Below are 26784 nucleotides of genomic sequence, written 5' to 3'. Positions count from 1 at the left end.
AAGAAACTGCACCAAAATCCCATGAAAACATATTCTAATTGGTGCAAATTAAAGATAATTCATCCAAATATAATGTAATCGGTGTAAAAATGAGTTTAAACGTTGCAAAGTGGCAAAAACCTTACCTTAACGTCAATGGCGAAGGAGAGAATGCATGCAACAAAGAAGAAGAACAGTACGCGTAACTAATGCTCGCGTTCTGGAGTGGGTAAGTGCAGATTATTTGACGTCGGCCCCCCTCCCAGCCGCCGTCAACGTGCTCTAAGACATCGGCCCCTTTCTCTAACAGCTGTTTAAGTCAATAAAAATATTAATTTTGGCGCTTAAAATGAGGCTTTTTCACACCTTTATGACGTTAATGGTAGAGGCAGCTGACATCTAATTCGAATTAGACGTCGGGGTGGGGGTAGCCGCCGTCTAAATGCAATACAAATATTAATTTTGGTGCTTAGAAAGAGGCTTTTTCGGACCTCTATGGCGTCCGTGGTGGGGGTAGCTGACGTCTATTTCGAATCAGACGTCGGGGTGGGGGTAGCCACCGTTTAAAGACAATAAAACAGTGACTTTTCAATTGGACCCTTGGTAGCCGACGTCTGTAATTATATTTGACGTCCAGGGACCCTAGCTGACGTCTATAATGGCGTTTTATTTATAAAACTAACACTAGTCAATTCACTAGTGCAGAAAAGGTCTTTAACGTCACCTTTAGACGTCCGACCCTCGAATATCCAACGTAAAAAGTGACTGGTGGCATTTTCTGTAAATAAAACAACTATTTAGAGGTCTGTTATGGGGGGCTCCGACTTCTAAAGTCATTTAGACGTCTGTTATGAGGGGAACCGACTTCTAAATACTCAGCCCAAAAATTTAAAAAGTCACTTTTTGACTCCATTTAGACGTCTGATCCCGTCACTCCGACTTCTAAAGCCATTTAGACATCTGTTATGGGGGAATCGACTTCTAAATACTCAGCCCAGAAATTTAAAAAGTCACTTTTTGACTCCATTTAGACGTCTGATCCCGCCCTCCAACTTCTAAAGTCATTTATACGTCTATTATGGGGGGAACCGACTTCTAAATACTCAGCCCAGAAATTTAAAAAGTCAATTTTTGACTCCATTTAGACGTCTGATCCTGCCACTCCAACTTCTAAAGCCATTTAGACATCTGTTATGGGGGGAACAGACTTCTAAATGTCTGCATTAAAACACCGCAAGCGCAAGGCAGTCGTTACGCGCACTCGTTGTTCATTATCTTCCTCGCGTTTTCTCTACACGGGCTACGTTTTTCAGGTTCATTTTCTCACTTTTTCACCGTTTTAAATTAATTTTACTCCAATTACATTACTCTTTGATGAATTATCTTTCATTTGAACCGATTAAAATGTGTTTTCGTTGGGTTTTGGTATAGTTTTGCTCATGTCCTTGGGCAGCAATCTTGGGCGGCGATTTCTTGCATTTTGCACTCATCTAATTCCCTCCATTACGTTTTTAAAACCATCCAATACAAAAAAAACGTACAATCCATTCTCTTAAACTGAAATATAATGTTGTAAATTCGAATCACCATGAGCTAGGAGCAACCCAAGAGGCCTCAAGCAGAGAAAGATCCAATCAAATACGGCGACGTTTTAGATGTTTGATCCGTTCAGGCCAGATGTTTATATAGACGTCTGATCTGTACTGGTCAGATAGACGTCTGACTGAGGTCCGACGTCCCATCAACGTCACCCGAATAGACGTCAGGTCAAGATGAGACATAAAAAATCCAAAATGAAAGACGTCTAAAACTTTTTCTCCACTAATGATTTTTAAATTGATCTTTCTTTCGTGACGTTAAAACGCTATTTATGCAGTAGAGTCATTCTTCCATATAAACTCCAATTAAATTCATTTGGACTAAGTGAAGTCTTGTCTCTTAAATAAATTTCAAACTATTAAACGCGAATATATATATATATATATATATATATATATATATATATATATATATATAACCAATTATTTAAAAGTAAAATTAATAAAATAATTATTTTAATTTAAAAAACTTGTATATAAAAGATAGAATTAAAAAACAAACGTAAACACTAAAAGTATATATAAGTATAGATAATATAAAAATGTTAATATTTATTTGTTTAATGATTAAATATTATTTTATATGACTATTTGAGTTATTAAATTTTAAAATTTATTTAGTTTTTTTCGTACAAAAATCAAATCACCATATCCAAACTTATACCTTTAAGAAATTTAATTAATTTATTTAAACAAAATAATTGAAATTAAAAATCTAAAGTTCAAATAATTTAAATTTTCAACATTTCAAATTCCCTAAAATTTTAAAATCTTTCATCTCATCACAACCTTAAAAAATGAACAAATAATTTGTTTTGGTATAATTTGAGTCTCAACACGAGTTTGAAAGGTTATAATATGTCTCAAAATTTCTCTCAAAAGGCAGAGTATTTTTACACAGTACACTAACATACAAAATAAAAATGCATTTTCAAATTTTTACTTGTGGATTGTAAATCTCATAGATATATATTAGAAAATCTCAATATAATGCTATCTTCACTGAATTCGTGATACATATCCTTAACTCTTAAGGAAAATATATTAATTTTGCATGATTTGATTAAGATAGTCTGTTAAATATTAATTATTAAACTCCATAATGAATAATCGATAGTATCCAAAATAAAACTGCTGGAGCTTTTTTATTTAAATAAAACAAATTGAAAAATATTTAATTCTTAAATATGTAAAACGCTACTAATCTAATTTACTAAAATGAAGAAAAACGAAATTTAACATCTCAATATTAAAAAAATATAAATTAATTCTTGAACATTATAGTTTAATGATAAAAGAAAATTAATCTAATAAATAATAATAAATTAATGTGAAACTAATTCAAAAAATTATATTTTAGCTATAAAATAATCTAATAAATAATAATAAGAATAGAACATAATCATGAGACGTTTAATATTTTCAGAAAAAACAATCAGCTTTTTTTGTTCAAAATTAAATTATCAGTATGCTGTACCTTCATTCTTACGAAATTAGTTATCTTTTCCAATGAAATTTCTTTGTTTCTTGGCAACTTCCTCTCCCAAATTATTGCTCTTCTTTTTCTTATTATTATTATAAAGACAATAACACTGATATATCTTTATTATATATATATATATATATATATATATATATATATATATATATATATATATTAAAAACTTAATATTTTTTCATTTTTTTGTCATGGGTAGAGTATTTTCACAAAGCATATTTTTATATCTTTATATTTTACTCCGGGCTATTTTAAGTAGGTTTGAATATTTTTACTCAAAATCATTCATTATTTGCACTCCGAATTATCAGAGTACGTGATCTGAAGTTAATAACTAATCCGATTGATAATTAGGACAAAGTCTTAAATTTACAATAATATAATCATCTATTCTTTCATATTTAACTTTTATTTATAATTTTTGAAATAAACTTAAAATTAATAAAACATTAATCATGTTCAATCATAATTCATTACTTATTAAGCAGCACTTACGAGTAATTTTGGTTGAAAACAGTTCTTAAGGATGTTTACCACTAAGAGTAGTTCCCATATTGTTCAACTGAATTTCGTAGATTGAGAGGTATGTGGCTGATCGTTCCTTCTTATAAATCTTTTCCGCTCGATCTTATTTTTACGAAGCCTATCTTTTTGTTACATTATATTTCTTATAAAATTATAGTTTTTTTTTCTTTTTAGATGTCAATCAATATTTTAAGTATATATAATTTATTATTATTATTATTATTATAGCAATTATTTTGTTATTGGTTCTGTACATCCATCAGTTCAAACTTTTCTCCTAAAAAAATGCCAATTTTTCCACAGACCAGAGCAACCAATAAGTCAATGGCACACACTCCAATGGACACTCTTTAGTCCTACTTACTTTTGAAACACAGCCATAGATAAGTTACTTACATATTAAGTTGAAAACATAATTAGAAAAAGGTAAAAATATACATAATCTTCTTTTGCTTCTCTTTATCTTTATTATTTTTAATTTTATACCTTATAAATTTATCCTTTCTCCTTCAACACAGATTGGTTTGCACAAATTTTCATAAATATTCTATATAAAAAAGAAAATAAAATCTTTATTAGATAAAAAATTCTGCTCCCTGAAACCCAGAGGGCAAAACATTCCCAACAGTGTCTCACATGACAGGAACATGAACATGAACATGATGATGATGCAAGGAGAATCAACCATGTTTCTAAGATTGTTTCTACTACTTTTACTTTTGTCATGCATAAGGTTCAACGATTATGCAGAAGCATCAACCACCCCCATCATCAATCTGTGGCCCAAACCAAGGAACCTCACATGGTCCCCACCGTACCAAACCACCCTCCTCTCTTCTTCCTTCACCATTATCACCACCACCATCCACCGCAACAAACACCTCTCTGCCGCCATCTCTCACTACCACACCCTCATCAAATCAGAGCACCACCACCCTCTTGTGCCTCTTGGAGTCAAGATCTCCAAGGACCTTCCACCGCTGCAAAATTTGAGTATTGAAGTGGCGGACCCTCATGCAGGACTTGTTCACGGAGTAAACGAGTCCTACACTCTCTCCATCCTCCCTTCTCATGCCACTCTCACTGCTGAGACTGTGTGGGGTGCCATGCGAGGTTTGGAGACTTTCTCCCAACTCGTATGGGATTGTCCCACGAAGATCGCAGTGGGAGTGGAAGTGTGGGATTTTCCACTGTTTGTTCACCGTGGACTGCTGGTGGACACTGCAAGGAACTACTACCCCGTGAAGGACTTGTTGAGGACAGTGGAAGCCATGAGCATGAACAAGCTCAACGTGCTCCATTTGCATCTCACGGACGCAGAATCTTTCCCTTTGGTGCTGCCTTCAGAGCCTGCGTTGGCTGAAAAGGGAGCTTATGCACCTCACATGGTGTACACACCCGAGGATGTGAAAACACTTGTAGAATTTGGCCTTGATCACGGGGTTCGTGTGATTCCTGAGATTGACACACCAGGTTAGAAACAATTTCTTTTACTTTGGAGGCTTTTTCTTGGTTTCTAGAAAATTTCCTAACTTGATAAACGGTGCTGAATTGATTAATTGGCTGATTACTTAGCTGTTCTGTTCCTCTCCCCATGTTGGTCTTTTCTAGGAATTAAACCAGATGTTTGTAAATTACAGTAATTAGACTAACACGGTATGTTATGGTTGCTACATAGTCAAATTCCTTATTCATATGATCAAATTCCTTGTTCCTACAGTTGTTGTCTGTGTAAATAGACGAGTACGGTTAGATGGTGTTGCTTTTTTAAATGAACCTTTGTACTTCGTGATATAGTGGATAAACAAAAAAGAATAGCAGTAATCGGTTGAGTAATTAACCAATTGTAATTTCTTGCAAAACCATTTTCTTGGCGCGTCACATTTTAGTATCTGAAAGGTTATGTTCAAATGATGTGTCTACATATATCTGCACCATTTTAATGTGTAATCATGTATGCAGAAGCAGAAAGATAAACACAAGGTGTGAGCACGAGAGGATTCATTCTGCCTTTTCCTTTTCATTAATTCATTGACTGACTTTTTTCATGTCAAGTTCATGCTGACTCTTACTTTGTGGTGCTTGTGTGTTTGTCAAAACAACTGGCAAAGTGATAATGTTGTTTAAGTTTATATTTTACCCTGTCAAAGTTTCAAACAAATAGCAGTTGGAGACATGCCCTTATAACGATGATACCAAATATTTATGCATCTCATTCCAAGTTAGGAAGACGCTTTCTTTGTAACAAAAGAATGTTACAAGTTTAGGAAGATCATTCTCTTCATTCTGCACAGCAGAGCAACTTTCATTACTAATGTGTTTGAACTATTACCCTGAATAGTAGATTGATATCTTATATAAAATGATGAATGGGATCCTACCATTGTGTTGAATGAAGTGAACCAGTTTGCAGAGTTTATGTCTTAATGGGGATCCCACTATGATGACTATTGGGTTACTTAAAAGATTCCTTTTTCCTATGATCCTTATCTCCATTGCTGATAAATAAGGCAGGAGCTTTATTTTAGGTGTTAGTATTTTCTTCTTCTTATTTCATAATGTTTGGAGAATTTCTCCTTGAACACTTTTAGAGAAGGAAAATAAGAATGAAAAGTGAACTGCAAGTCACCATTAGAATGCCAAATTCTTTGTAGTTACAACCTCGCTTAAAAGTAGTGTAACTATAAGGCCAATAAACAAGGCTTTTTTGTATGATTACAAAGTTTGAAACATTGTTTTAGCAGTGATACTATGTTTGATTGAAAATCATACCTTTTCTTGTCGGAGATCCTACATGGACTAAAGATAAGATGTCTCACCTTACAAGTCAGTTTTGTAGAATTGAATTAAGTTTAAAGTCCACTTCTTAACATTTTTTTTTTCTCATACACATAATTTAACTTCACAAGATAGAAATTCTGAGAACTGTGCTAATCACTTATATATGCAGGACACACAGCATCATGGGCATTAGGCCACCCTGAGATTGTAACTTGTGCCAACATGTTCTGGTGGCCAGCTGGAAGTGATTGGTCTGAAAGGCTAGCTTCACAACCAGGAACAGGACACTTGAACCCCTTAAACCCCAAGACATACCAAGTCCTAAAGAATGTCATACATGACATAACTACATTGTTCCCAGAACCATTTTTCCACTCAGGTGCTGATGAGATAGTACCAGGTTGCTGGAAAACTGACTCCACAATTCAGAAACATCTATCAAATGGTGGAACCCTCAACCAAGTTCTTGAGAAGTATATCAACAACACCCTCCCTTACATTGTTTCCCTCAACCGCACTGTTATCTATTGGGAAGATGTTTTACTAGATGACACAGTGCACGTGGCATCCACAATCCTTCCAAAGGAGCATGTGATTTTGCAGACATGGCTCAATGGACATGATCACACTAAGAAGATAGTTTCTGCAGGATACAGAACCATTGTGTCATCTGCAGAATTCTATTATCTGGATTGTGGACATGGCACTTATGTTGGAAACAACAGTGCTTATGACAAGCAAGAAGATGGAAACACAGGCAATGGTGGGTCTTGGTGTGCACCCTTTAAGACATGGCAAACCATATACAACTATGACATAACATATGGGCTGAGTGAGGAAGAAGCAAAGTTGGTTTTGGGTGGAGAAGTGGCCCTGTGGTCTGAACAAGCTGATGCAAGTGTTTTGGATGGAAGAGTTTGGCCAAGAGCTTCTGCAATGGCTGAGTCACTGTGGTCAGGAAATAGGGATGAAAAGGGGGTGAAGAGATATGCAGAGGCCACAGATAGACTGAATGAATGGAGAAGCAGAATGGTAAGCAGAGGAATAGGGGCTGAGCCAATTCAGCCACTTTGGTGTGTTAAGAACCCTGGCATGTGTAACACACAGCATCCAGTTTAGTTCCATTCTTCCTTTGTCACAAAGTGAAAGAAAGAATTGAAAATTTGGTAATGAAAATAAGGCTCAATTGAACTAAATAGTGATTACACATCATATCTTTTTTGTATGAAAAATGTCTAAACTTTGTTTCTTACATGAAATACTCCTTGTAGTTAACAATATTTTCTTTTGTTGAAGTTCTCCTGTGATACAAATTTACACTTCAGTTTGATCCTTATATTAACATTTTTTTTACAGGTAAACTATTTTAACGTTGTTCTGATGTGAGTATTCAGCAGAAAATGTTCCTATAAAAAAAATGTAATATTATGTGTTCAAATCAAATTTTAAATTTAACCTAAATAAAAGTAGGGACTATTATGGCTAACCATCTCCTAAATTTGAATTTAATTTGCCAGCTGCTGTGTGGTTCTCCTGAAAGAATAATTGCTTCTTTGTTTTATCACTAAAATCAATTGACCAGTGCATATGCTTCAATTCAACTTTTTTTTAAATGTGAAGTACAGATCTATTTTCTTTTAATATATATGGAACTTGTTATCTTATTAATGGGAATCGCTAATTTATCTTTTAGAATCTCATTACTAAAATTTCGTACAATATAAATATTAGACAGGAATGACACTTTAGTCGTCTGAAAGTTGTGAAGGTTGTTCCATCTCAAAGCAACTTTTTCCTATTCATTGGGCGAAAATATCCTCTTGCTCTTCATGTATATGTATTTTTATGCTTTCCACTTTCGTTCTCGAAAGAAACTTCAAGTTACATCAATACATAAGAGAGCATATATGCCATGAATAAACACACGTAGCCTTACTTTTTAGATGCATTATAAAAAAAATTGTATTCCTTCCAAAAGAAACAGCTATACAGCTACTATTAGACTAAAACGAGAGAAAAGTTGCACCTGCCAAAAACCAATTGCAACGTATTGGCGAGAAGAACCCAAGATTTTATCATTTTGTAAACTGGACATACAAACATAAAAGGTGTGTATTTCTTTAAAAATTATAGAGCTCACTAATGTATGCATAACCATGGCAGAAAGGTCTAACTGAAACAAAGACAACATTGTCAGGCAAAGTACGCTTTCAGAATGTCTGTCCATACATAATAATGAAAGCAAGGATCAAAGTTTTAGCATGCTAGTGTCATTATAGTGGGAGAGTGGCCCTTGTCAACTATAGGAGTTCATAGTGAAGCTAGTGCAGCAATTTAGTGCAACAGTCATAGTTGACCAAATAGTGAGCTAAAACAGTTTTCACGGCAGCATGTGTTAATTTCAAAGAAAAAAAAAATCTAAACAAAGACATTATATTCTAAATCTCAAACTCTTAACAACTTCTAGTAGATTTAAAAAGAGTGATGAATCATTAGTTATTCCTATATAGGAAACTTGATTTGACTCGTTAGTATATTTTTGTATTTTTTGTTAAGATCATTGTTAATATAAATGTGTTTAGTATACATGATATAAACTACATAAAAAATTTAAAATAGTGACTACCCCTCTATAATTTATCCCGCTATAGCGAGGTTGACCGCTACGTGTGGTATCCTCCTCTTCTATGTCCCCCATCATCATCTAGAAAAAAAAAATAAAGGAACCAGAAATATTAGTCAATATGTACTAACTTGTCAGTATGATCAGTACAGAAATCTAGTACGATGTGAATGATTCTATAACAAGAATTGATTACAATACAGTCCTGAACCTCTTCTATCCAGCTAGGATAAATGTAGTTATTTTAATTGAATATGCTATTTAAATTAGTCACTGATAATAAAAAAGCAATCCAATAGACACTTGGGATACATTTCATTCTCAATACGGATTAAATATTTTGAAACTCTATTGTCATTAGGTTGTTCGAGTTTTAAGGCCTGCTAATTCATTTAAGAACTTCTATATAGCCATCTTTCAAGCTACAAGATTATGCATCAACAAAAACAACAATGTAAAAACATGGACAGTACAAGTGACCCATCAGCACATTTGTCAAAATTTCATGACAAGCCTTCATATATGTTAAAATCTTAGATTATTAGATATCTTATATTTATCTTTTATCTTCAGTTTCTTTTCTTCTGTTACTTTATTATTATTTTTTAGTTTGTATTTTGAACTTAGTCTATATTTCCTTCGTTATAAACAAAGTATCTTATGTATATTTTCTACACAAGAAAGATTAATTCCATATATAGTTTTTTCCTATATTTAATAATATCAATGTCATCTCACTCATTAGTTTAGTAATATATATTTAACTCACCACATAAATTAGGGACTACTATGTTCATATACACCAATTTGCTAAAACATACAAAAAACATATTGATACCGACCAGTTGGTCCAAAAATATGTGAAACTGCAGGAGCCATGGTACCTTTTTGGCATTGGAGGTGGTTGCCATTTGTCTAATCTGACTTCGCTCCAATGGCCAAAGGACAACCTTAGTCTTACCATACCTTAGGCCTCTAGGGTTTCAACATTAGAAAACCTCAAGCTCACAGAAACAGGACCCCAACGAGTCCCATGTTTCTAACCTCACCACACTTTGCGAGATACAATCTTCTTCAGCATCAGAAGGCTGGCAGAATGTTTGCAGAATGAGCCATGAAGTTTGGCCACTAAGGTTTTCTGTGTGGCTTCATCTCAATGTGTGGTCTCATTTCAACTAAGCTTTGCCTAAGCCTGACAACACTAAGGACCGGCACGCAAATTCCCAAATGAGAATATCCCTCGCCTTTTTTACAGGTTGTAGTTGACGAATCTCAGATACCCTTTTAAAGCAGTAATAAATTCAAAGAGCAATGACTTGATGTTGTTTAGGTACACCACATCTCACATGGTACACCTCTGATACAAACATCCTTTTATCTTCATTTCATGACAATTCTCGCCTACCATGTTTGTTTGGGTAAAGTTTGGCAATGTATTAAATTGTCCAGTAATCAAGAAAATGTCGGAGGAGTATGCAATTGACGCCTGAAGAACATTAGCTGTTGGTTTGATATGCAAGTTTTTGTCATGCTTCCCATTGGCTTCTTTACTCTTAAAAATCTATATCTCTGTTATGCTAGAACTAATAATATATTCAACAACTGCTCTATTTCCAACAATCCTGTCAATTTAACCATTAGGACGTTCTGATGCTTTATATAAATTACACTTTCTCCTTGACTCCTTACAATCAGACGAATTGGCCCTACCGTCTAGATTTAGGGATAAAACCAGTGGGCAAGTTTGGTCCTTAAAACTAGTTCAGATTCAGGGGTTACTTGGCAGGAATTTTGACCCTTGATTAAACATCAATTTGTAAATTGTAACTGACATGTTTTCAAATACAGCAGAGGAGAATAAGGAGAGTTTCTCGAAAGATCTTATGGTCAATTCTACAAGTTCAGATCAATAACAATTTAACAAAAGGCTGACAGCGATAAAAACATATTCATTGATTAAGATAATGCATTGAAAAAGAATTACAGGATTAACATAACAAGAATACATCGATTTCACCAATTTGTTTTTCACGTTTAAAATATAATAGTCCACGAATTTTGACATGATTGTTGATTCTCAACTTCAACTGCAGTCATGAATTTGCATTGTTAACTTCCAAAAACAGAAGAGGGCAACATGTAATAAGCACAAGAATAAAAATTGAATTGAAATCATTTAGCGTCAAGGTCACTCACTCAAGCTTAGCTGCATTCTTGGAGTTAGCATACTCTAAAGCTTTGAAAACTGAAGCATATCTATGGTTGCGAATAATCATGACAAGGATGTATATGTTGGCTGCTAGAAACAGTAAGCTTGCTGCCCAAAGCTGCAAGAAGACATTTTTACCCTTGAACTCAAGCAGGTAGCCCCACATCAACCAATGGGTCTGAGCCCCAATCCACAAAAGAATGCAAGATAACCCATCCCATCTAAGTTTCATTTTACTCCAAGGAAGTATTAGAGGCAACAAGCAAAAGAACCAAACAAAATACTGAGCTGTAATCACCTGCAAAATATACAGAAATCAGATGTGTTATAATATAAGGAAACATGCAAAAGGGACCATAACCAAAAGGCCTCCAAGCCTCCACTACAGATATGACTCTGCTTAAAATAAACAATCTGATTCTCTGAAGTCCACAAGCGGGACTTTAATTAAATGTAACTTGACAAACCTTATTGAATGCCACAAAGGCCACGGTCTGCACAAATATGCAAAATGGCAAATCTTGTGCAAAGCAGAAGATAAGAACCAGCTGAACCAAAAATTGGGGCAAAAAGGAGATAAGCTTTTCCACCACTGAAGTATCATACCCATAATGAAGATATATGTGATAGAAATAGATGGAGAAGTTATGCCTTGGATCAGTTCTAGTAAGATGGTACAACAGAGCCTCGTGTAGGAATTCCCACTCATATAAACAGTAGAAAAGACCAGTACAAAAGAGGAAAACCAATCCTGAGACCAATCCAAATACCACCCTGTTCCACGTGAATATGCTTTTAAATAGATTGTGTAAAGTATGCGAGCCACTTCCATCTTTAGGTCTCTCTCCTTGAACAGCACTCCAGTTCCTTAGGACAGGTTTCTGATTAGATGGGAAGAAGTTCGGATCAAGAACCAGGATTATAGGAATAGAGTAAATTATAGGATAAATCCTGAAATGGACAACAAGTCCATACCAAAATGCTGACTGTAACACATTACCTGCAAACCAGAGACAAAAAGTGAAAAAAGGCATATCATTAAGGCACCAAGAGATAGGCAAATATCTAATGCTTCTACCTTTTACGAAAAAAGGGTTTTCATTGTGTATCAACCAGCAATGATAGAGCCAGGATTTTAAGCTATGCAGCTCTAAAATTTAACATAGTAAGTATAAATATGCATTATAGTGAAACCATAAAATCACACACTAATAGGTATAACTTAATTCAGTTGACAACATGATCAAGAGGATGTTAATATTGGCCATGTTCACACTGCATTACAAAAGCCTTAACATCTCTTCTCATACCTTCCTAGTATAAAACTCCTACTATTCTTTTGAGAGTGTGAAAGTCTGTGACCTCCTAGAGGTGATTCATGCAATTCTTTAATTATAGTAGGAACTCTACTAACTTGAAAAAGAGAATGATTTTATTATTTTCATTCATAAAATAATCTAATCTTCTAAAAACGGGAAATCAGGAAACAAAGTACTAAAAAATAATCTAGAAGATCATACACCTATTTTCTCTAATTAGGAAGATTTTATAGATATTTTCTCTAATTAAGAACATTCTATAGATATTTCCTCTAATTACAACACTCCCCCTCAAGTTGGTAAATGAATATCAATCATTCCCAACTTGCCTACAAGATCTTGAAATCTACCCGAAGGGAGCCCTTTTGTAAACATATTTGCTATCTGAAGTTCTATAGGAACATGAGTTGTAATCACAAAGCCTCTGTCTAGATTATCATTGATGAAATGTCTGTCAATTTCAATGTGTTTGGTTATGTCATGTTGTACTGGATTATGGGCTATGTTCATGGCAGACTTATCGTTACAATGTAGTTGGACAGGGTGTCCACCTTGACTTTAAGGTCATCCAAAATGATTTTCATCCAAAGTCCTTCGCACATTCCTTGAGCAAGAGCTCGGGATTCGGCTTCTGCACTAGAACGAGATACTCTATCATGCTTTTTACTCCTTCACGTTACTAGACTATCTTCAAGAAACACACAATACCCAAAAGTAGATTTTCTTCAGTAATAGTATTTCCTTACACAAATCAAGTGTATAAGTATGTGTGTGTGTGTATGTGTATATTTTGGATAGTTTATCCCATAATGACCAACCTCTCTCTGCCTTATCAACCAATTAGCAAGCAAAATCAAATGTAAGACTCGTCCTTATGTGTCCTACTCACACAAAAGATTAAAAAGGTATTTTTTTTAAGTAATTACACAGCTAAAAGTTAGCTACTAGTTGGTATAAGATAGAGTGTACCAAATCTCTAGTTTTTAGCTCTTAGAATGTTTAATAGGAGATGAAATTAATGAGCAAAGAATGAAATGAAAAGATTTTGCTTTTCAGTGGACAGTGTTTGGAAAAATGGGAAGATGGAAAATTATTTTTGAAAGATTCTCAATAGTAGACTGATTCTAAAATTTATTATCAAAAGTGCTTTCTTCTTTATGTTGTAGAGAAGGCCACCAGTTAATCATCTAAAAACTATTCCAGTTGTTAGAACATGCGGAGTGTTCATATTAAAAGATGACAAACCAAACAATCCAACTATATCAATTTAAGCTAATACAGATACAGAACCACACCTTTCAAAAGACAGATCATGATCCACAATATCACTGCACAAACAATAGGTTCACAGTTTCCACGTGTCCCAATGGTGAAGGTAAATGGATTAAAGAGCCATGCCATGACAGAAATGTTGCACATATTTTCTGGAGCCTTCCGTAGCTTTAGAATATAATATATGAAATATCCTACCAGTATATCTGCATTTTATAAGATGACATTTGCTTAGGTGTAATGACTGGAAAAATAATTACCATATTCATTAGGTAACAGCATATTGATTTGAAATAATGCAAGGGGAAAAATGGTCACTTTTTCACAAATAATGAAAAATTTTCAAATCCCAAGTCAAACACTATTTCTTTTATACTTTCCCATCATTTTGGTTTTATTGGAAATAACCTTTTTCTCTGACTACACAAGGCTACATTGGTTGCGACCCAAACCAATGCCTGTAGGCATGTTATCTCCAATATTCGGAGTGACTTTGAAGCCCTCATTCAATTGGTCATACTCTATCTAGTAACACAACTTCTTATCATTCCTACCCCCAACCATAGGTCAGTCACTAGGCTTAATGTTGACTAATAGTAAGCCATTACATTCAATTCTTTAAACAAACAACAACTTTATTGTTTTCGTATTGAAGCATACTCCTTGGGTCAGGGAAGGAAGACAATTTGCTGCCCTGTCAATAGGCTAGACAAAAGTGCAAAATTGTGACTGATGATTGGAAAACCAATGACTGACACTGTGATAACATTCACAGACATAATATAACAAAACATAAAGTTGTTGAAATTCGCTTGGTTGATTTTTCAATTAACAGTTTACCAGTCTAGTAGCACTTTTGTCCCTAAAGTGTAACCCTCATTCTTAAGGAGCCGAATTTTTATATCTTAAGTTTTAAAAATTAATGCCATACATAGTTCATCAATCTTGCTTTAACTTGGTGACTGAAAAAGAATGTAAGCAGAGATTGCATTCAAAAGCTTGACCATACCTGAAGCAGAGAAAAGGAACTTTCCCCAGGAGCGATGGATAAATGAATTTGGAATGAGAAGAAAGGCAAGCAAAGGGGAATAGCGATAAGTGGTTCTCTTATAGGGGGAATCACCCACAGCCATTAAAGCAGCAGCATCAGAAAAGACAAGGTAGTCAACATCAGTGTATCTAACCTCCATATGAGTATCTTGCCACTCTCCATACACAATCAAAATAACTCGAAAAATGGCAGAGAATACAAGCAGTGAACGAATATCTAAGGATGTCATTGCTGAAAGTTAACAACAAAACGTACATCAGAAAAAGAACTGGCCAGCTTCATAATCACATTTACCTCAATATTACGTAAATATGCTATTTAACTCTGAATTAAATTTCCTGTTTCCTATTAAAAATTAAATTTCCTCTTTCCTATAAAAAATTAAATGGTTTCCATAATCTAGTCTTGTATTATAAATTATAAACAAGGATACACTACTTAGATAACAAGTCTCTCTCATTCTCCCCAGTCTCTGAATAAGACATTTTCGATATTATCTATAAATTAAACTTCATTAGTTTTTCCAAAGAAAATGTCAATAAATAAAAATAGCATTGCAATGGTCAGAGTAAACTATTCACAATACTGCAAAAATAGCAGAACATGAAATAAAAGCTTACATTACCATCTCAGGAGCACCCCAAGGAAACGGCTTCACATACTAAATATACTAAGAATTGAATAAAACTGAAAGCGGAAACACTTTAAGTTGCTACTCATATATGAAAAAGGACAAAACCATCTTATGGTTCGTCACTCTGATAAAATCTAAGATCTGAAGCCATAAAAATTCAAACGAGAAAACACAAAATTACTCACAAATGGTCTTTGAAAACAGAGCCGATAGCTTCAGCGAGAAAATGAATCAAAACCTGAGATGACGAACAAGCACACTGCAGATCGGGTCGGTTCGGTTCAACAGATAGTTTGACCCGAAAACGAATTGAACAACGCTTAACAGGACTAAACCGAAAATCTAAACCGGTGTGAACAACTCTAGCGCGAGTAATGGAAAAGTTACGAGCCAAAAGAGATAATTAAAAATTAGGTTTAATACCTCTTTTGGTCCCTAGAAAGGAGGCCAATGTTCAATGTCGTCCCACCTTTTTTTAGAAGTTCAATGTGATCCCATCTTTTGTAAAAAGTGTGCAATCAAGTCCTTTTTGGAAAGGGCGTTAAGTTTTTAACGGAGCAGCTGACAGGGTGGACTGAAGTTAGCTACGTGGCTTTGTGTGGGTAATACGTGGCAGAGAGAGGGTGATACGTGGCTGTGAGAGGGTAAATCAGAAATTAGGGTTTGAGTTGCAGAGAAATTGGGATTTATTGTCGCCTTCTTCATTCGTCGAACGCAGCCTGGAGAAAAGCCGAAAGAAGAGCACCACCAACAAAGGAGAACTTCACGCCGATTTCAAAGATGGCTAAGAATTTCTAAAAAGGCGTTACAACATAAATGTGGTCGATAATGTTGCAGGACACCCTGAAATCAAGTCCACCAGAGAACAGAGTGATGAAGAGAGCTAGTTTGATTGGGATAATGACGACAACATTATTTTATGATAGGATATGCTGCATTTGGAAATGATGCACCAGGAAATTTCCTCACAGGGTTCGGCTTCTACGAGCCCTTTTGGCTAATAGAGTTGGCCAATATCTGCATTGCAGTGCATTTAGTTGGGGCATACCACTTTTTCTTCATCAAGTCCTTTTCACTGCTCTACACACTTCGATTCTCTCCATTTCCAATTGCTACCATGGCAGCAGAACTTGTTGGTGGTGCTCTTCTTTCGGCTTTTCTCCAGGCTGCAAGGCGACAATAAATCCCAATTTCTCTGCAACTCAAACCCTAATTTCTGATTTACCCTCTCACAGCCAGCCACGTATCACCCTCTCTCTGCCACGTATTACCCACACAAAGCCACGTAGCTAACTTCAGTCCACCCTGTCAGCTGCTCCGTTAAAAACTTCACGCCGTTTTCAAAAAGGACTTGATTGCACATTTTTTACAAAAGATGGGATCACATTGAACTTCTAAAAAAAGGTGGGACCACATTGAACATTGGCCCCCTTTCTAGGGACCAAAAGAGGTATTAAACCTAAAAATTATTAACTTAAATTATCATTGGACAAGAAAGAACTTTTAAAATAAATAAATGTTTCCATGAATTATAATTAATTTAATGATAAGCGAATTTGAGTGTTTTTACGAGTTCTTCTTAAAGGTTTTTAAGAAAAAACATTAAAAGAAAAAAACTAATATTTTCATAAATTAAATTAATATGTTTATAAATTAATTTATAAAAATTATTTTATATAAAAAAAATCGTTTTTATTATTAACTAACTGCATATGCTAAAGAATAAATTTTTTTATTTTTTATTTTAAAAATATTACATAAATACAAATGTTTAAATCAATAAACAAATACGTAAGTATTTATAATAATATATATTTAAAATTTATAAGCATATATAATAAAGAATTATTTTGTAACGTATACAAATTATTTTTCCATTTTACTTTTAATTATATTTTAAAATAATAACCTTTCCTTTCATATTACGTAAAATAAAACACAAACTTCTGAATAACTAATCTTAATATATTCACTTACACAAAAATTATGGTGTAAATAAATTAAATAAACTGAAATGTTTATACTGTTGACATGATAACCTTTGTTTTTTGTTTTTAAAGTAGTAAAATAAAATACAAGTTCTATGAAGAACTAATCCTTATATCTTTATTGGCGCAGAAGTTATTGTATAAAAAAATTAAATAAACTGAAAGGATAAATTGTGAGTGATATATATATATATATATATATATATATATATATATATATATATATATATATATATATATATATAAAGTTGTAAATGAACTGAAAAGATAAATTGCTCTAGGAGAAGCTAAATGATTTGCAGAGTATAAATAAAGTTGTAACAGCTAATTAAAAGTGGTAGTTAAAGGTTAAAATATGATAAATGATTTCAACAATGTAATTATTAAGATTATAAGAGAAAAATAATACTGGTAATTACAATTTTTTCTTATCAAAAAGTTGATGTTAGGCATTGCTAATAGCATATTGGTTGTACAGAAAAAAAAAATACCAACAATATGACGAAGAAAGTGAAGATTTTGACGTGCTTAAATATTAAAAAACTAAAAAAATTTGTTATATTGTTTATAATGATTCAAGATGTATTTATTATTTTCATTGCTACAGTGACATTAGAATCAGTTTGATGGGTATGTATTTTTAAAATATAGAAGTTCCATTCTTTCTGAACATATGCAAATGTGATTTGTAGTCAAAATTGGTTGTATGAGTTTTCTGAAAACCCTAATGGTAAGTTTATATGTTATTATTTTTAACATTATTTTATATTAAATTATTAACTCTATACTAGTAGTTTGATTGTATTTCAATTGATTATGATAGATGAAATTGTAGAAGATATTTTTGGTCATGAGAGAATTATTGATGAATCTAAAGTTTTTGAAGATGTTGAAAGTCACCAACAATGATTCTTCAGCTTCTATTATATAATTTATGCAATTTTATATCAATTTCCAAATGACATGGATTTTCAAGTATTATGTCCTTCAATTGGTTGAATTTCATGTTTTGAATTATTCCTGGATCATGTGTATACATGTAGGGATAAACAAATGCTGAACTGAACTGCACTACTAAAAGTTGTATTAAAACTAATTTGTCTAAACTATAAAACAGTTCAGACAAATTGAACTGAACTGTTTTTGTTATATCAAACTGAACTAAACTATACTAAATTGTACTAAACTAAAACTACAATATAAACTGAACTGAACTATTAATTGTACTAATTTTAAACTGAATTGTACTAATTTTAACACTGCACTAGTTCTAGAATATGATTTTAACACTATCTAATAACAAAGTAACAGTTAACTATGTAGAAGTATATGACTTACTAAACTAAGGAAAATGTATCAGAAGTTATATCAAAAAGTTCTAATTGATAAAAAATAATATGCAAAATTAGAACAAAATAATTATTAAAATTAACAAAATTAAAACTTTATTAACTAAAACGACACGTGAAATACACTAATTAAAAATAAAAACAAAATTATATTTAAGCCCATGTTTTATTATCCAAAACCTTTTCTTAATGTGACATTATAAATATGGTATTTTTTATGGCTTTATACAATATCGACATTATGGTTATATTTAACAACCTGAAATAAAACTAAGGGAAAAAAATCATAGAAAATTAATTACAAAAATTAAAAATAAAAACGAATAACTCCTCTTTCATGGGAAAAAAAATTGAACCAACATTATTTTATTTTATTTATTATAAGGAAAAGTTTATTCTGTCATGTCATGGTAGGCGTCCCCGAAACTTAACTCTAAACAGTGGGTAGACGACGACACCATTTTGGATCTGTGATACCGAAGCAAGCACAATTAATCGATCCAAGTATTGGTTTTGCAATGTTTTCTTAACCTGGAGAAGAAGAAAAAGTAGATACAATTTTCAGAATTAACTGAACCGAAAATGTTATAAGTTTAGTTTTTTAAAACTAAACCATAAAACAATATACTGAACTTTTAATAAAAGTCAATCAAGTTTTTTTAGTATAATATAGTATAATTAAGGTTTAATACCCTATTTTGTCCCCAGTTTCGCTCGACAATGTCAAATTAGTCCATCATTTAAAACGTGCGTCAATTACGTCCCTACTTAATAAAATTTATATCAATGAAATCCCTTCCGTTAAATCCGTACAAACGGCGTTAATTATTTTTCTCTCTCTTCTATTAACGCCGTTTGTACGGATTTAACGGAAGGGATTTCATTGATATAAATTTTATTAAGTAGGGACGTAATTGACGCACGTTTTAAAGGATGGACTAATTTGACATTGTCGAGCGAAACTGGGGACAAAATAAGGTATTAAGCCTATAATTAACTATAGTCTGCATGCGGGTACAAACATTCATTGCCAATTCTCAAACATGCAAAATTTCAGATGATTTGAGAGAAGGATTACAACTATATAAGTAAGAATTAGCAATCCAAAATCATTCTTTTTTTACATTTATGGTGCATCTAGTATTCCTTTCTATCCTTTGTTTGTCTAGCCCTTAACATTTCAGAATATTAGTCTATTCTTCAAAAGGGATGAAATGCAACATCTTTGGAAGAACTAAGAAACATTCTGAATATAGTATCAAACAATTGTCTCTGATTGATGATTGATATATTGTCTTTCATCGGCAATTATTTTGGAAATTTTAGTTTTGAATCCTAAATGTTGTTCTGTTGCTCAGTCATTGATTGAAACCTTACCCAAATATGGCCAAGGGCCTAAATAACTGGTTAAAGAAAGTACCTGCTTCTCTTTCCAAAATCTCAGTTTTCATCATATCTCGGTTAAAATTCTAACAAATGATGTTATCTCACTGATAATGTTATTGTGCACTCTGTTCCTGGATTAAATGCTGAAGGAATGGAAGTTATAATGAAGCACTAAAGAAATTTGAGTCTATTTTGGGATCAAAGCCAGAACCTGAGGAAGCTGCAGTTGCAAGTTACAATGTTGCTTATTGTTACTCTAAGCTAAACCAAGTATATGTTTCCTACCATTTTCTCTCTTGGAACATGAAACTTGACCTGACCTTGGATTAGTTCCTTATTATCCATGCTGAATAGACACCAACAAGAACAACGTACAGTTGAAAATAAGATTGATTTTATTATTCATAATCATAAAAAATACATTTTCATATATTCTATTTGTAACAATCTAATTATCCTAAAATGAGAAATAGGGAAACTAGGTAAACAAAATAAAATAGAAGCAACAACAAGATGAGTTCCATGATAGGTTGGATCAATTAGAGAATAAAATCCCACCAGGAAGAGGAAGGCCAAATAGAAATGAGGGAAGAATAGAAGGAGTAAAATTGAATGTGCCACCTTTTAGGGTAAGAGTGATCTTGAAGCTTACTTGGAGTGGGAGCTCAAAATTGAGCATGTATTTTCTTGCGATAATTATAGTGAGGAGCAAAAGAATAGTAAAATTGAGCATGTTCCTTTGATGAGTTTTGAGTTTCTTTCTTTTGTGATTATGTGAATAATGATTTCACTGATGATTTAATGTGTGTTTGGTATAATATATGAAACGTTTGAATGATTCATGAATGAAGTTATGATTGAGGTAAAGTGTGGTTTGAAAAGAATTTCTAAGGTGAAATTCTTATTGGTGGTTTCAAGTGTTGTTAGTATGAATGTAGGAAGCTAAGTACTATTGGTTTATTCTGACACTCTGACGGTTATCCATTCTCAAGTAAAGAGGGGTGAAACATGTGGTGAGAGTAGCAGGAGGTCTTAGTTGAGGGACTTTACCTTAGCCAAAGACATTGTTTAATGGACTAACTTTGTGTGGTAACTTGGGATGGACCGGTTATTTCACCACTACAAATGCATGAACCACCATAGTTTGACATTTATACTATATTTGGACGAGTCAAGTCAACGTTTATTATATGTTTTTAGGATGTTTGATTACTTGGCTTGGAATTGTGATATGTGTTGAAGTCTTAATTATTCTATGATAATTCTGTTTACACTAGTTTACCTTGTTTGTTTCCTTATGTGTTTGGGTATTCTTGTTACTTTTGTGTTTCAGTTATGATTATATTGGTAGGTATGAGTAGAGGGTAGAGATGTGTCTCTCGAGCAAGTTTCAGGTAATGATAATATAATTATAAATATTAGTTCTCATGCGTTTAAATTTTGATTGTATATTTGAAAATCCTTCATGTATAGTTTTTGGTTTAAAATGTTATTTATAAAATTTAATTTATGGTTATATTTAGATAACTATAATACTTTGTATGTCTTTGATAACTTTGTTATCATATTAAGATGTGTGATAAATCCTAAATAATATTTTAACTATTTAACTGAGATATTACATATTCTACTTATCTTCATGTAATTATTACAATTTAGAATAATTCGACCAAAAATTTATGTCGGGCGGTTTGAATTAAATGAAAGTCATTTCCTATTATTAGGGTTTTTGTCTTTGTTGTATTTCCCTCGTCCGTTAGAATGAAAAAAGGGTATTAGCGTCATTTATTATTATTAGGGTTTCTGTCTGTGTTGTATTTCCCTCATCCGTTTCGATGAAGAGAGGGTATTAGCGTCATTTGCAATTATTAGGGTTTTGTGTTTATAGAGGAGAATATTCGGAAACCCTAATTACTCAAATCCAACCTCTCCAACTACGCCTCTTCGACTCCCGCAGCCATGGCCGCTGCCGACTCCTCCGCCGCCGCTCCTTTACGCCAGCTCTCGCAGAAGGAGACGGACATCCAGATGATGCTCGCCGCCGATGTGCATCTCGGCACAAAAAACTGCGACTTCCAAATGGAACGCTACGTCTTCAAGCGCCGCACTGACGGTCAGTCCTCATTCTCAAATTCTCCTTTCTACTTTTATTTTCTTTCATTTATTTATCCATTGTCTCGAACACTGGCCATTTACGTGTTCTTAGTTTTTCTGTGTTGTTATATAACGGAATATGTCTGTGTAATATAAATAGGTTTCATTTTGATACATCACCATTGGGTTTCAGTTAAATTCATGTAGTTATACATAGTCACCAAAATGTAGAATTCTAGATACCTTTGAATCTCCTTCATAGTGGCCATGATCTTGTAGTAATAGCCATGTTTGTTTTATGAGTTTTCTAAATTTTGAGGACTTTTTGAGAGGTCAGTGATCCATGCCGTTTGATAATTGTATGGTCTTTTAATATTCAATCCTGAAATACGTTTTCTGTTGTGTGTATGATTTAGGCCATTGGATAAATTTCTCCCTAAATATGTACGGAGGAATAAATCAAGAATGTTAGAATTGAGTTTCTCCAAATGTTAAAATCAACTAATGTTAATTTCTCCAATGATTGACGTGCATAATTTGATTTTATATTATGGAGATACTGAATTCATTTTGACTTCGTAGTTTTTTCTCCATTATATGTTTACAAACTGGTTTAACCAAGCAAGGTTTTAGTTGGACTCTTACTGATTTGAATTTTTTAAAAGTGGTTTTTCTGGTGCTTTCTTTTTCTAGCACTGTTATATAGTTTTGCTCTTGCTACTAAAATAAAAAGTTTTGGAGTTTTTTGTTGATTTTTGGGGTTATGGTTGTTCAGGTATATACATAATTAACCTTGGCAAAACATGGGAGAAGCTCCTTCTTGCTGCTAGGATAATTGTTGCCATTGAGAACCCACAAGATATTATTGTTCAGTCCGCCAGGCCTTATGGTCAGAGGGCAGTGCTTAAGTTTGCTCAATACACCGGGGCTCATGCAATTGCAGGAAGGCACACTCCTGGAACATTCACCAATCAGATGCAGACATCCTACAATGAGCCTCGTCTTCTAATTCTCACTGATCCAAGAACAGATCATCAGGTTATTTATCTCTTGTAGAAGTTATAACCAGAGTACTGCAGGCATATTGAGAATGTTTTGAATTTCTGATAGTAATTGATGTTGATATTGTTATACTGTGCATGATCTGCCACACTTTGCCTTATGTTATTGATCTCTGTGCAGCCTATTAAGGAAGGTGCTCTTGGCAACATTCCCACTATTGCCTTTTGTGACACTGATTCTCCAATGCGGTATGTTGACGTTGGGATTCCGGCCAATAATAAGGGGAAGCATAGCATTGGTTGTCTGTTTTGGCTTTTAGCTCGCATGGTGCTGCAGATGCGGGGTACTATTCGTCCAGGTCACAAGTGGGATGTAATGGTAAAACACCTGTTGCTTTTATGAATTAAATGGTGGCTGTTCCATATCTTTAGAGAAGTCTTAGTCTGTTGGCGTATGTGTGTACTCTTGTAAGAAATAAGTTTTATTTGGGAGCTTTCCTTGACGTTTTTGGATTTGTAACCAATTATCTAAATTTTTCTTATGCAGGTGGATTTATTCTTCTATAGAGAACCTGAAGAAGCCAAGCAACAAGAGGAAGATGAAGCACCACCTGCCCAAGATTTTGCCATCGATTTCAATGATACTGCCATTAGCAGCTTCCCTGCCGACAGACAATGGCCTACTGCACTCGACCAACCTTGGACAGGGGACGCTCCACAACCAATTCCAGCAGTTCCTACTAACTGGACCCCAGAAACAGCTGGTACGACTATGAATTATTGAATTTACTTTGGATCCTTGCTTTATGATGATGTTGTACTAAAATTTAACTGCGGTGATTGAGGATGAATAAGTTCAGCTTCGTCATATAGCTTGTTTATTATCCTAAAATCTGTCTGGATTTGAATTTGAGATAATGCAATCTGCGTCTATCTTTATTTTATAAATTGTATGCAAAAATTGTACTAATCTGTGACTTTGCTATGATTCAACATTTCCTGTTCCCCTGGTGCACAAAGACAGAGAATTTTTTATTCTGCAGTGATAAGATGATGGGACACGCACCATACTTTTTCTGTTACCATTTTCTTATAATTGTTTTGAAATTTGTGTAATCACAATTTGTTTGACTAATGTTCCTTTTACAGCTGCAGGAGATTGGGGCGAGGCTGTTCCTGCACCGGTTCCTGCTGCCGTACCGGCTCCACAAGTTGGTGTGCCTCCAGCCCAAACTTTTCCTGCTACTGGCTGGGACTAGGACAAGATATTTTGATTCCATGGTGTTAAAACCATAGTTTTTCTTCCCCTCGGCTCAGAATTTTCCCTTCCGAGATTATCTTACAAAAGAAACATAATTTGCTTCTCAGTAAAATTTTGTTTGTTGACATATTGTAGGAAATTTTATCATTTAAATTTAATAATTATTTATTTCATAATGGAACTAGTTTGAGACCTCCATCCCCACGGGTCGCTTTTTTTTTATATTACTTTATTAAATTAAAAAAAAAGTTGAATTATATTTAGTATGATATTTATGAAATATTTTTATAATTTATTTTATATATTACCATTATTTTAATTTTATTAATAATATATTTTAATTACGGATATATATTATTAAATAATTGTGAGTAAAAGTTAAACATTAATATTTACTTTTTGGTATTGTATTTAAAAAAATATTTAAAATATTGATTAAAAATTTTGTATACTATTTTTAAAGTATTTGAAGAGAGTTTTATTATAGGTTTTTTATAAATTTTTAATTTGATTTTATATTTTAATATTTTTTAATGAATTATTATGATTATTTTTATGATAATAATATTATAACATTAATATTTTGAAATGGTTATATGTTATATGTTTTAGAAATGTATTAGTTTAAGATCATAAAACCAACCTTAGACCAGCCATCATACAAATAAAATTGGGTTCATGATCAGATTTAGCCCCTATAAAATTGGGTGCCAATCCTTCTACATTTTTGGAAATTGTGTTACATGATTTTTATGATACCTGTTGCTACATTAATATTGTCTTTGTATTTGGTTTGTAAAATAAAACAAAGGTATGAATGGTTGGCTAAATCTCATTGAAGATATTTTTTCTAGTATGCATAACCAGGTGGGAAAATGTGGTAGGTAATAAGAGTTGTAGGAGGTTATGGTTTAAAGAAAATTGTAGTTTTATGATAATAAAGAATTAATCTTATGAATGGTAGGGTAAAGTCTATTTTCTGTAATGTAGTAGTAGATGTCATTACAAAAGCAAAACCTGATGAGATTTGACATTAATGTTTGTTTTTGAATGATTAATTCTAGAAGACTTTGATTGTATCTATGTATGCTTTTATATGAAAATTGAATGACATTGTATTTTAAAAGTATGTTATCTCTTTTTCACCTAACTTACTTTATTTGTATATTTTGTGACTGTTGTGTTGTTTTTTTTTTTTTTTACAATTATTACCTTATTAATATGAGTAGGCGAAGATGCATGTGTGTAGTGATGCCTGTTGTGGACGAGGAGCTAATTGTCTTAGTTATAGTTAATATTAGAACATAATAGATATAGTTTTGTAATAAAATAATAATAAAGTAGCCTAGTATATGAATGATATTATTATAATTCTATCTTATAAAACTATATTAATATATAATATACATTGAATTATCATTTTATTTCTCAATATTTATAATAAAGTATTTTATTTTAATAATGTTATATGACACCCTTAATCACTTAAGTTAAGGTTGATATTTTGGTATTAAGTAAAGTTTTTATACATGTATTTGGAATGCTTATGCTGATCGGGTTCAACAATTTTTCGTTATTGATATAGTACTGCAAAATTTATCTTTGATAAGAAATACGTATTAATGAGTCAAAAGGATAGTCAATATTTTGATGTGAAAGTTAAACACAACAAAAATAGATGATACCATGAATCTTTTGTGCTTGTAGATTCAAAATTGATCTGTAACATTTGTAACAAAATCTTTAACCCCAAAATCAACTTAACACGGGTAAAAATACACCACACCCCAAACTAAATACAACTTCAAATAAAGAACACAAAACTCTAAAAAATAATAAACTTCTCGCGAAAAAAAAAAAACAAACATGTACCACAACATTTAAACCAAGAAAAAAAGAAAGATAATTGAAATGTTACAACTCAAAAAAATCATCATTAAGATTGGATGAAAGTGGAGTTTGATTGATATGTGAAGTGATTAACTCTAATACTAAATAATTTCAAATAAAGTATGATTACTAATAATTGAATCGAATCGTAATTAAATCGTTATTAATAAAAAAATTATTTTAAAATATATAAATATAAGTTTAAGAGAAGAAGGAATGTAACTGTATGTACTATACTAATAATATTTGAATAATTAAACCTTAAATTAATTTTAGTTTCGAAATATCTTATAGGTATCCTTCAAACTATTTTGAACGAACATTAA

General features: G+C 32.9%; 3 protein-coding genes across 9 annotated transcripts; 2 read left to right on the top strand and 1 right to left on the bottom strand.

The window, feature by feature from the left end:
- The first annotated feature begins 4169 nt into the window (after positions 1 to 4169).
- LOC124839206 (beta-hexosaminidase 2-like) lies at positions 4170 to 7717 on the top strand. Its single transcript, XM_047314950.2, has 2 exons — positions 4170 to 5073; positions 6551 to 7717. Exons 1-2 carry the CDS (start codon positions 4248 to 4250, stop codon positions 7498 to 7500), a joined length of 1776 nt encoding a protein of 591 aa, XP_047170906.2. The 5' UTR covers positions 4170 to 4247; the 3' UTR covers positions 7501 to 7717.
- Positions 7718 to 8800: 1083 nt separating this feature from the next.
- On the bottom strand, positions 8801 to 15955 carry PNT1 (mannosyltransferase family protein). 7 transcript variants are annotated; one of them, XR_015785202.1, is made up of 7 exons: positions 15675 to 15955; positions 14814 to 15086; positions 13828 to 14010; positions 11681 to 12213; positions 11201 to 11511; positions 9889 to 11091; positions 8801 to 9085 (listed from the first exon to the last, which is right to left on the bottom strand). XR_015785202.1 is itself a non-coding variant. In XM_088110695.1 (6 exons), the coding sequence occupies exons 2-6, from the start codon at positions 15082 to 15084 to the stop codon at positions 9082 to 9084; spliced, it is 1290 nt and encodes a 429-aa protein (XP_087966821.1). In that variant the 5' UTR covers positions 15085 to 15086; positions 15675 to 15953; the 3' UTR covers positions 8801 to 9081. The 7 variants fall into 7 exon arrangements, 6 of the variants coding, with proteins under 6 accessions (XP_087966821.1, XP_087966819.1, XP_087966816.1 ...); XM_088110695.1 differs by lacking the exon at positions 9889 to 11091 and having other exon boundaries at positions 13828 to 13998; positions 15675 to 15953; XM_088110693.1 differs by lacking the exon at positions 9889 to 11091 and having other exon boundaries at positions 15728 to 15949.
- A 6149-nt stretch (positions 15956 to 22104) lies between these two features.
- LOC124839203 (small ribosomal subunit protein uS2-like) lies at positions 22105 to 24766 on the top strand. Its single transcript, XM_047314945.2, has 5 exons — positions 22105 to 22325; positions 23082 to 23344; positions 23489 to 23686; positions 23855 to 24071; positions 24457 to 24766. The coding sequence occupies exons 1-5, from the start codon at positions 22172 to 22174 to the stop codon at positions 24564 to 24566; spliced, it is 942 nt and encodes a 313-aa protein (XP_047170901.1). The 5' UTR covers positions 22105 to 22171; the 3' UTR covers positions 24567 to 24766.
- The last annotated feature ends 2018 nt before the right edge of the window (positions 24767 to 26784 follow it).

Source organism: Vigna umbellata, chromosome 3 (genome assembly GCF_029865625.1).
Source record: "Vigna umbellata cultivar VRB3 chromosome 3, Vumbellata_1.0, whole genome shotgun sequence".
In the NCBI taxonomy this organism is placed as follows: Eukaryota; Viridiplantae; Streptophyta; class Magnoliopsida; order Fabales; family Fabaceae; genus Vigna; species Vigna umbellata.
The sequence above is the reverse complement of the archived record's forward strand: the minus strand, read 5'-3'. Positions and strand labels throughout refer to the sequence as shown.